The sequence below is a fragment of the Oncorhynchus masou genome, chromosome 5 (assembly GCF_036934945.1).
Source record: "Oncorhynchus masou masou isolate Uvic2021 chromosome 5, UVic_Omas_1.1, whole genome shotgun sequence".
In the NCBI taxonomy this organism is placed as follows: Eukaryota; Metazoa; Chordata; class Actinopteri; order Salmoniformes; family Salmonidae; genus Oncorhynchus; species Oncorhynchus masou.
The window spans coordinates 45,230,136-45,241,885 of NC_088216.1; the positions used below are offsets into that span (position 1 = coordinate 45,230,136).

Consider the following 11,750-nt stretch of genomic DNA (forward strand, 5'->3'; position numbering starts at 1 on the left):
CCACACCCCCAAGACAGCTCTTGTTATGGGATAATGTAGGTATGAGGAAATGTTTTTCTTTAATCCATTTTAAAATAAGGCTGTAACAACAAAATGTGGAACATTTTGGGGGGTCTGAATACTTTCCAAATGCACTGTATCTGTGGTCCTAGCCCCACCCCAATCTATCATTATTCTCTGCCTAACACCTATTTTTGCAATTGCACCTGCAAACTATTTTTCAGCCACCCACTAACCCCCATTTTTACGTCACCCTAGGCTTTCTAAAACCACAAGCTCCTCCCCCTCACATCCACAGGATTTCCTGCCTTCTTCTAACAGTCTAACCTGGCTGGGGTTGTTCTCAGTCAAGCTTGCACCCTTAATATACTTTTAGCTACATATCATCACCATTACTAGTTTGAAACATTAACACTTATTATTCCCTTTACTATTCTAATTTCACTCAATTCTCATCTAACTCTAACCTAACTCTATTACCGGATCTTAAACATCCAACATCCCACCATCCTCTTATTTCTACATTCTAACATATCACTATCAACCTAAGACCTTATCCTCCAAGCCTAATAGACATAGTCCAAATATACTGTACCTTAAAACCAACATCTCATCCTTAACCATTTTACTATATTACTTTAGTCAACCTTTAACATTCAACATATTTAACCTTTAATTATTATTTTAATAAATTCCAGTCCCAATGAATTTCTTCTTCTTTTTCTTATTTTCTAAGGAAATGTCAATTTTTCTCTGTTTGTTCTTCTTTGTGCTCCATGTGTGAGTGTAAGTAAAACTTTTTCTTGGGTGTGTGAGTGGGGCCTTCCTATTCATACTTTCTGCCTCTACAATGTCACAGAAAACTAGGCCTTAGTCTGCCATACTGAGAGTATGTATGTATGTATGTATGTATGTACTGAGTATACAAAACATTAAGGAAACTTTTGCTCTTTCCATGATATAGACTGCCCAGGTGAATCCATATGAAAGCCATCATCCCTTATTGATGTCACTTATTAAATCCACCTCAATCAGTGTAGCTGAAGGGGAGGAGACAGACTAAAGAAGGATTTTTAAGCCTCGAGACAATTGAGACCGATTGTGCATGTGTGCCATTCAGAGGGTCAATGGGCAAGACTAACTATTTACAGTAAGTGCCTTTGAATGGGTTCTGGTAGTAGGTGCCATGCACACCGGTTTTTGTCAAGAACTGCAACGCTGCTGTATTTTTCACGCTTAACAGTTTCCCGTGTGTATCAAGAATGGTCCACCACCCAAAGGACATCCAGCCAACTTGACACAACTGTGGGAAGCATTAGAGTCAACATGGAGCAGCATCACTGTCAAATGCAACTTAATAACTTAATATTAGGAAGGTGTCCTTAATGTTTTGTACACTGTGTGTGTGTGTGTGTGTGTGTGTGTGTGTGTGTGTGTGTGTGTGTGTGTGTGTGTGTGTCTGTGTGTCTGTGTGTAATATTTCAATTTTTGAGGTTAGTCATAAAACTCACAGTACTATAAAACAGAAGTTATCAAATACACTGCACACCACAATAGCATTAAATCAAAGGAACACAAATCAGAAAGAGCTGAAGTGAAAAATATCAATAGCATTTAATCACCAAATATCATATATAAACATTTAGAGATAATATTTTTTCATGTAGCAGACAAAATGTTGTACAAAGTTGGCCTTCTTCCGTTGACTGCTTTGAGTCATCTGTACAAAACACGAGGTGACATGGACGACTGCGCACAAGGAGAGGAAATGCTGTCCCAAGCAAACAACAACAATAGCAGCAAACCAAACCAAAAGTACAGAAAGACATTAAACATTCATATTATTTCATAGCCTAATAAATAAAACGATAGGAAAGCTGTTACGGGCTTTTTTGAATAAACTGAAGTTAAAATGCCCATCCCCCATATTTTTCAAAAACATTCAACGTTCTTTAAATTTTGCAATAAACAAACTGCCCACTGAGTTCATTCTCACAATCAATGCTATTACCTAATTTATAACAGGTAATATGAAGCATATTCAAAGGTCAATCACAGGTCATCAACCAAAACCCCCACATGCCTATCAGATTCTCACAACACTCATAGTGTAAGGTAACTCTGGTCCAGAACATTGTTTGGCTGCGATCTCAAAGCTGAATGACGCCCTGGACCAGAGTTAAGTGTAAGGTGGCGCCCATTGGGAAATCCTCACGGAGTGGGAGAGTGCTTAGGCTACTCACGTTCACCTGTAAAGAAATGTCAAATACTTTTTATTACTAGTTTATACATCAATCTGGAAATGTTCCATAAAATCATGCAATAAGTATATCAAAAATTAAACGTACCAAACTAAAACACTAACTTCAGAGTTAATAGCACACTGTATAAAGAGCAATAGTTATCCTATACTGTGGACAGAGTTGTTTTCAATATTTAATTTCCCCAAATCAATCATGAAAAGCCCAGATAAAATGCTCGTCTTTAAAATGCCCATGGTCTGCGATGGGTACTGGGTTGAGGTGTGCAGCTTCGATGTATACAATTTTTGTTTGTTAATTTACTTTTGTAAACACATTCTTGAAGAGACAATTATTTTTATGTTTTGTACAATCAGGTTTTTGTCTAGTCTGTCTTGAATAATATATAAATAATAATAAAAAACATGGTCCAAACTGAGTGTTCTTACGTCTATTTAACAAAGGCTCTACATGAGCCTGTGAGAATTGCAGAAAAAAAGTTCAACTGTACTACTGCTAATACTGTATTCTAACAGTCATTGTAATTGAGTGACTCGTCATATCTGATTGGCTGATGGCAAGTCACTTCCTGGATGTCTCATGTATACAGTGAGGTCAGTAGGAAAGGTGAGCTGATATCTGGTATTCCTACAGAGAGTATGGAAATTCCCGTGGGTTGGAGGTCGCCCCCATAGAATTAGGAAGTAGAATACTAGAATGGGTTAAAGGTCAGCCATTTTGGTTAGGGAGTTGGTCAACTATGGTTTGCCAGTGCTGTGATAAGATATTGTGTAAAATAATGAATTTGTAAAATGTATCTGCACTGTATATTTGTTAGCTAGCTATCCAAACAGTTTTACTGCCAATATTCCATTCAAACAATGTAGTCAATCCACAGCCATTCACTGGCTGAAATCAGTAGATGATATGACTTTGACAAGTTGTAAATGCAATAAGTACTTATATTGTATCACATAATAGCACTCTCAGATTTCCAAGAAAGCAAAAATGTTGACATTTATGGTCTGGTTACATATATGTTTGTGGCTATTTATACAGAAAAGGTGCATAAAACCCATATAAACTGTTTCTATGTTTATATAACATAGTTTTGGTTGAAAATAATTATATTACACAATTTCTGATACATCACATGCCTTTGTTTTAATTTCATGCATAAGTAAAATCAGGATTATGCCTTTCATTCCATTTAGACTGGTTTGGATTTCTCCCTGACCAATATGGCAGCTATTTTCACTCCATTCTGGAACTTCGAGGGTTAAGGACATAACCGCCCTCTAGTAATTTAATATGATCTCCATGGTCCCCCCACCCTCCCCAGATACGATATGAACATGTCATAAGCCATGTAAAAAAAAAAAAGATTTACAGGAAATTTGCTGTAAAACTGCAACATTATCTCTCAGCCTCATGCCAAAATGTATAGAATAACAGGAAATTTGCTTTAAAAATGCAAACTTCTCTCAGCCTCATGGCAAAATGTGTAGAATTGCATGAGATACTGTGGTACACCACTGAACTACAGGATAGAGGGAGATGACACTGAGCACTGGGGAAGCAGGCTATCTAGGCTGTCCTGTATCCATGATCAGCTCTTGGTCACATGGTTGACTGCACCTTTTCACAAACAGACTGGAGCAGGCTGAACGATGGCTATGCCTCTGTGTCCATGGGGAGATTACAAGGGAAAGTACTGTAACTGGGCGCTGTTTCAATTGTGCTGTATCCCTAATACCTTGCAGTCTGAAATGTAATCCTAAACTACACCTATCTCCCTTCACCTCACACAGTCCTCCTTAACATTTCCCATGGCCCACAAAATCCGTTGAGGGCTGTCCTTTCAGTCAGTACTGTCCATAGAGTCGAGTGTGCCTTTCTCCAGGGCTGGAGCAGAAGTGTCTACTGTCCAGATCTGAGATCTGAAGTCCCGCTCATCCAATAGGAGTGCACCAAGGCACTGCTGGGTGGAACACCAGGCATGACATGAAAGAAAAAACATTTTACAAATATTTCATCAAAAAAAGTGTGTCAAAAATATTACTCCTTTTTCTATAACCCAAATGTGTTTCTTCATAAAGGCTTCCAGGGGCTATAAAGCTCTGCTTGGACTAGAAGGGAATATCAACAAAGGGAATCGGAGAGTGGCATCATCAAATGTTTACACTGAAAGCTGCCCATACATAAGCTACATTCTCCAGAAGTTAGCATACACAAATGCATGAGCTTTTCAGATCACATAGACAAATCATTGCACAAGATGCAAGGTAAAGCTTCAGTAGGTCATCTTCAACCATCCAAATGAAGTATAACTTAAATGGAGTATAACATTTGACATATAGGCTATGCATGTTTGTTCATACATCTAATTCAATACATGTATTGTTCATATATATATATATATATATATATATATATATATATATATATGAACAAAAATACATCTTTGGAATATATTTTACGTATTTGTTTATTTATATATTTACTATATGTTCATGTAAAATTCACAAAAACAAAATGTACTGTATCAGTTGATAGCAACGGTCCACTGTACTTTTGTTACAATGTTGTTGTTTTTTAAAATCTCTCAATCACTTCTTATTTGGCTTTTGGAAGCACTTTTAGAAGATATTTAGCATTGATGCTAACTAACATCTAAGTCAATAAAATATTTGTCATAACATCCCTTTATCACACATTCAAATTAAGTGATTTTTTAAAAAGGATATGGATGATTAAAAAAATGTTCCATATCTCACACTTGGGGCAATTTACTATCATCAAAATAAGAGAAACTCTCTTCTTTTCAAGTGGCCTGTCATATGAGACATGCAATGGCAATGCAGAGAGAGAGATTAAGGGAAATCACACTAGAGAAAGGGAGAGGAAAGAGGAAATTGGAATTATGAGAAAAATAACTGTTTTGGCAGAGGTCAATCCCCGACCAGAAGTGGATAGAGATGTTGAAGAACAAAGGGAAGAGTAAGAGAATGGATGTTGGGAGATAGTGGATGATGACTGTGGTAATGGTCTAGTCCAGGTGTCAGAGAGAGAAAAGAGTCAGGATCAGCTGGATAGAGAAAAGGATTCCTATTGAAGATTGTAGGGAATGGCCTCTCCCACACTCCGATGTGTTCTCCTAGAAGATAGAAATAAAGACTGAGAGGACTAGAGAACAACCACCTATATAATATATATCAAATAATAACAATAGGAAGTGATGCACAAGAGACCACAGTTGTGTCCCAAATGGCACCCTATTCCCTTTACAGGGCACTACTTTTGACCAGGGCCCATAGGACTCTGGTTAAAAGTAGTGCATTACTGTATATAAGGAAAAGGGTGCCAAGTGGGGGACACAGTATGTCTGGGGTACTAGAGAACTCCTTACCCAGATGTTGTAGTCCCAGCATTCGGTCGGGCCTCTCCGGTAGCGTGCAGAGTTCAACACCTCACAGGGATCCTCCTCCTGGACTGTTGGCCTGGGTTAAGGTCAGAGGGTCAACAAGGAAATGACACTTTGGGCCTATATAGAGTCTTCTATATGGATACGATAACACCCAGTGATTCACTTATTTACAAAATGTAGGCTACAGCTAGCAATATTATCTAATAAGTCAATATATTAGATTTTTGTAACATGCAGGAGATCATGCACCCGTTTGTGGACAGCCTTTGTTCAGATTTGTAGACGCAGTCCTGGTGACCAAATGAAGGATACACTCCGTTTTGACCTGGGTCAGTCTCTCAATCTCACAGGAGCTACAGGGCAGTGTCTCAGCCACCACAAACAACAGGTTGGTGTTCTCTATCCTCTTAGCATGAAATAACCTACAACAGAGGAAAATAGGTCACGTATTTGTACAAACATACACACACACGCACACACACACACGAGTACACACACCTGGAGCAGTTCCCACAGTCCTGCAGCACATTGTATGAGTTGGTGGTGTTGGTGAAGTAGAACTGGCTTTGGATGGTCACACAGCTGCTCTCCTTCTGGTCAAACCCATCTGCCAGAACATCACCTGCAACAAAGGAGGAATGAAACACCAAGAAATGTTTTTTTGTTTAGGGTATCATGACACTTTATTTGACAGTTGTGAAATGAGAGGGGGATACAGGCACGTGGGAGAAACAGTGGGAAAGGTGGACACGAGGATTGAACCTTTGTCAACAGTAGGGAGCCAGATTCATACATGTGACATGTACTGCGAGTGTTCATGTGTATATGTAAAAACACAGTGAGCTCCATTTCCAACAAGACAGCCCTGGCAATGTGCTGTCCCGTGTACACCAACTACTTTCCCATAGCATATGGAAACATATTCCCCTAACATGTCAGCTTTGGAGAAAGGCACACATACAGTACAATAATAAGAAATGTGCACCAACCTGAGTAGAGCCAACTGTTGTAGGCCAGTCCATAGAGCAGCTGCTGGACTACAGACCTGAATACAGATGAATCAGGTAACAACACACAGTGAGAGGGAAGCTGAGCCATAGGGTAATATCACAGTAATAGACAGGACATCTCTCTGACCTAAACCTGACTTGATACCTCTAAACCCTGTCTGGGGGGGTTCTACTACCAAGGATAATTTTGCTATCTAACTTTGATATTTGTTGTTGAAGTGTCCCAAAATTATATGGAAAAAAATATTTGATGAAAAAAATAGTTGGCCCTATTGCCATTGGCCCATCAAACGCATTGAATAACAGATTCACTACATGGAACAACAGTTGGTCCCCTCATATTTCCTCTCATCAATCTACACACAATACTCCGTAATGACAAAGCAAAAAAAAATAATCTACATTTTAGAAAATTTGCTAAAAATAAAAAACTGAAATCATATTTACATAAGTATTCCAGACCCTTTACTCAGTACTTTGTTGAAGCACCTTTGGCAGTGATTACAGCCTCGAGTCTTCTTGAGTATGACGCTACAAGCTTGGCACACCTGTTTTTGGAGAGTTTCTCCCATTCTTCTCTGCAGATGCTCTCAAGCTCTGTCAGGTTGGATGGGGGCGTGTCGCTGCACAGCTATTTTCAGGTCTCTCCAGAAATGTTCAACCGGGTTCATGTCCGGGCTCTGGCTGGGCCACTCAAGGACATTAAGAGACTTGCCCTGAAGCCACTCCTGCGTTGTCTTGGCTGTGTGCTTAGGGTTGTTTTCCTTTTGGAAGGTGAACCTTCGCCCCAGTCTAAGCGCTCTGGAGCAGGTTTTAAAACCTCTTGGGGGGCAGTATTTAGATTTTTGGATAAAAAACGTACCCAAATGAAACTGCCTATTTCTCATGCCCAGAATCTAGAATATGTACATAATTGTCAGATTAGGATAGAAAACACTCTAAAGTTTCCAAAACGGTCAAAATATTGTCTGTGAGTATAACAGAACTTGATATTGCAGGCGAAAACCTGAGGAAAATCCAACTAGGAAGTGCCGTTTTTCCTGAAAGCTCTCTGTTCCATTCTATGCCTTCCCTCCATTTAAAGGGATATCAACCATATTCCTTTTCCTATGACTTCCTCATGGTGTGAAGTCTTTAGACATAGTTTCAGGCTTTTATTTTAAAAAATTAGCGAGAAAGATCAGATCGCGTCAGAGGATGGAAGGGTGCCAGCAGCATTTTTCATACGCAACAGAAGAAGCTACAGTCCGGTTGACATATTATCGATTATTTATTCAATAAAACAACTTGAGGATTGATTATAAAAACGTTTGACATGTTTCTCACAAACTTTACGGATACTATTTGGAATTTTCATCTGCCCCGCTGTGACCGCTCGAGCCTGTGGATATTTTGGATATAAAAATAATCTTTATGGAACAAAAGGAACATTTAATGTGTAACTGGGAGTCTCGTGAGTGCAAACATCCGAAGATCACCAAAGGTAAGCGATTCATTTTATTTATTTTCTGACTTCTGTGACCAATCTACTTTGCTGCTAGGTGTATGTCATTTTTTGTCTACTGAGAGAGATGTTCTTACATAAATACTTGGTTGTCACGTTCTGACCTTAGTTCCTTTGGTTTGTCTTTTGTTTTAGTATGGTCAGGGCGTGAATTGGGTGGGTTGTCTATGTTAGATTGTTTTCTATTTCAGTGTTTGGCCTGATATGGTTCTCAATCAGAGGCAGCTGTCAATTGTTGTCCCTGATTGAGAACCATATTTAGGAAGCCTGTTTTCCTTTGTGTTTTGTGGGTGGTTATTTTCAGTCTTTGTGTGACTGCACCAGACAGAACTGTTTCGGTTTTCACTTTGTTGTTTTGTATTTTGAAGTGTTCTTTTTTCATTAAATAAGATGAACACTTACCATGCTGTGCTTTGGTCGTCTCCTCTTTCCACCTACGCCGAGAATCGTTACATTGGTATGCTTTTGCCGAAAAGCTCTTTTGAAATCTGAAACGCCAGGTGGATTAACAACAAACTAAAATGTGTTTTGCTATATTGCACTGGTGATTTCATGAAAATTAATATTTTTAGTAATTTAATTTGAATTTGGTGCATGCAATTCTGCGGAAGTTGACAAATTATCCCGCTAAAGGGATAGGTGCACCAAGAGGATCTCTCTGTACTTTGCTCTGTTCATCTTTCCCTCGATCCTAACTAGTCTCCCCACAGCATGATGCTGCTACCATGTTTCTCCATAGGGATGGTGCCAGGTATCCTCTAGACGTGATGCTTGGCATACAGGCCAAAGAGTTCAATCTTGGTTTCATCAGAACAGAGAATCTTGTTTCTCATTGTCGTAGTCCTTCAGGTGCCTTTTGGCAAACTCCAAGCGGCTGTCATGTGCCTTTTACTGAGGGGTGGCTTCCGTCTGACCACTCTACCATAAAGATAAAGGCCTGATTTGTAGAGTGCTGCAGAGATGGTTATCCTTCTGGAAGGTTCTCCCATTTCCACAGAGTAACTCTAGAGCTCTGTTAGGGTGACCATCAGGTTCTTGGTCACCTCTCTAACCAAGCCCTTCTCCCCCGATTGCTCAGTTTGGACAGGCGGCCAGCTTGGAAGACTCTTGCCTCAGCACAATCCTGTCTCAAGCTCTACATACAATTCCTTCGACCCCATGGCTTGGTTTTTGCTCTGATATGCACTGCCAACTGTGAGACCTTACATAGACAGGTGTGTGCCTTTCCAAATCATGATCAATCAATTGAACTTACCACAGGTGGACTCCAATCAACTTGTAGCAACATCTCAAGGATGATCAATGAAAACAGGATGCAACTGAGCTCAATTTCGAGTCCCATAGCAAAGGGTCTGAATACTTATGTAAATGAGGTATTTCTGTTCTTTATTGTTAATAAATTTGCACTTTTTATTTCTTTTTCCGGCTTTGTCATTATGGCATATTGTGTGTAGATTGATATCCATTTTAGAATAAGGGTGTAACGTCACAAAATGTGGAAAAAGGGAAGGTGTCTGAATACTTTCCGAATGCACTGTATACTTCCATTCATTTTTTCAACTGGTACTGGGAGACCTTCAACAAGTCTTGTGAGGTCTATAGGCATCCTAGAGCAAAACAACCGACATGTACGTGTTCGTTAGTCTCACCTTTCCACAGAGGCGTCATATTAGTGTGTAGCTCATACTGTTCGGACACTACAGCCAAAAGTTAACAGATCAGCTGTACTGACTTTAGACAAGTCCCAAGACGCTTGTGAGAGGAGAACACCATCATCGTGTTCTTGAGAGTCTCATCTTTCCATAGAGGGGTCATAATAGTTTGTAGACTATAGACGATTTTGTGAGAATACCGTTTTTTTGTGGTGTCTCATGGTCTGATAAACACCGCTCTAGCTCTGTCACCTTTCACCGCAGATGCGGAAGTGCGAAATAGGCAGATGCGGTGGATTGAGACGCATCCAATGCCAAAAACATATCTCTAGCTTAAACTGACAGATTCTTATGGGGATTTTTTTATTAGCCTAATGAGATTTCTGCGGGGGCAATCAACAACAACGTTTTGGTAAACAGCTGAGGGATGGAGCTGGAGGAATCTAACTACTCTCAAATTCAAACACGGAGGCAAGCAAGGACTGACCATGCATTAGATCAAAATTATATTCCTATTTTGAAGTTACACAGTACTCGTTTATTCATTATATTGTTAAACAAGGTTTTATTTTGGGTTGTGATGGAGTAAGAAAGTTGAACTATTTCTAAGTAATATTCTCCAAGAATCTATGGCTGTATCATTCCAAAAATGTATGTACTAATCCCAGATTATCCCTTTAAAGGGTTACGTTTCATACAACTTGTTCTTTACGTCATGTGATCTGTGCTAAAATAGAGATAGTCTCACCATGCTGCCGCCGATGTCCACCAGGCCAGACTGAGCATGTCTGCGATGGAGGGCTAGACACAACACATTGGGGACCAGGAGGACATGAGAAGAAAAGAGAACAAAAGGAGAAGCCATTACTCACTGAAAGATTTAGAGTAAGTAAGTCCCAAACGCTATAGTGCACTACTTTTGACCAGAGCCTTATGAGGTTGAAGTTGATAGCCCCTTCCAGAAACAACCTTTAGCCCCCCTACGCTCTTAAAAAAAGGTGCTATCTAGAACCGAAAGGGGTTCTTTGGCTGTACCCATAGGAGAACCCTTTGAAGAACCCTATTTGGTTCCAAGTACAACCGTTTTGGGTTCCATTTACAGAGCCTTCGGAAAGTATTCAGACCCCTTGAATTTTTACACAGCCTTAATCTAAAATTTAAAAAAACGATTTAATACACTTTAGAATAAGGCTGTAACCTAACAAAATGTCGAAAAAGTCAAGGGGTCTGAATACTTTCTGACGGCACTGTGGAACCCTTTCTGTAGAGGGATCTACATGGAACCCAAAACAGTAGTTAAAATAGTTATTGTATGGGGCCAGCCGAAGAACCCTTTTGGAACCCTTTTTTCTAAGAGTTTCCCACTAAGGGAATGTGTAGATCTGAGGGCATAAACAATGTTGTGGTAGCTGCATCTTTGATAGGCTACGTGGAATAGTTAGTCCTTTTCTCTGGGCCTGTATCCACCCGTAAAACGTCTCAGAGTAAGAGTGCAGATCTAGGATCAGAATCCCCTGGAAAATGCAAAACTGATCCTAGATCAGCACTCCTATTCTGAAACACTTCACAAATATGGACCCTGGAGATTAAATAAGGTAAGTAAGGTAAGGTAAGACTGCCCTAGTCCTTGAACTCTCACCACAAAGATGCCCCTGGGTGCTGCCCCTGTGTGGCTGCTGCTGACTGGCTCACATGCTGACTGGTACTGAAAAGACTGCCGGCGGGCATAGATGGAGTTGTTATACAGCGCGTGCATAAGATAGGGGTCCACATCACCAAAGAAAAGGCCCACCTAGAACAGAAAGATACTGGGATAACTGACAGGCAGGTGGAAAATATCTTTGTCAGACCTCCATATCTTTAATACACAGATCTATCATTCAATATATTTGATAACAATCCGTCTGTATTATTTGC

The 11,750-nt window shown here is 39.9% G+C and overlaps 1 protein-coding gene and 1 long non-coding RNA gene across 6 annotated transcripts in view; one reads left to right on the forward strand and one right to left on the reverse strand.

The window, feature by feature from the left end:
• The window catches only part of LOC135539659 (uncharacterized), a 47,429-nt gene that overhangs the window by 34,605 nt on the left and 1,074 nt on the right, over positions 1-11,750 (forward strand). Inside the window, exon 3 of the long non-coding RNA XR_010455655.1 lies at positions 10,570-10,718. This is a non-coding gene — a long non-coding RNA (uncharacterized LOC135539659). The remainder of the gene's footprint in view (positions 1-10,569; positions 10,719-11,750) is intronic.
• The window catches only part of LOC135539657 (voltage-dependent calcium channel subunit alpha-2/delta-2-like), a 96,845-nt gene continuing 86,685 nt past the window's right edge, over positions 1,591-11,750 (reverse strand). For all 5 annotated transcript variants that reach the window (XM_064965681.1, XM_064965678.1, XM_064965680.1 and 2 more), the window contains 7 exons: positions 11,473-11,625; positions 10,582-10,634; positions 6,657-6,712; positions 6,166-6,289; positions 5,980-6,089; positions 5,650-5,732; positions 1,591-5,397 (listed from right to left, as the gene is read on the reverse strand). In XM_064965681.1, coding sequence (XP_064821753.1) covers positions 5,302-5,397; positions 5,650-5,732; positions 5,980-6,089; positions 6,166-6,289; positions 6,657-6,712; positions 10,582-10,634; positions 11,473-11,625 — 675 coding nt within the window. In that variant the 3' untranslated portion in view covers positions 1,591-5,301. The remainder of the gene's footprint in view (positions 5,398-5,649; positions 5,733-5,979; positions 6,090-6,165; positions 6,290-6,656; positions 6,713-10,581; positions 10,635-11,472; positions 11,626-11,750) is intronic.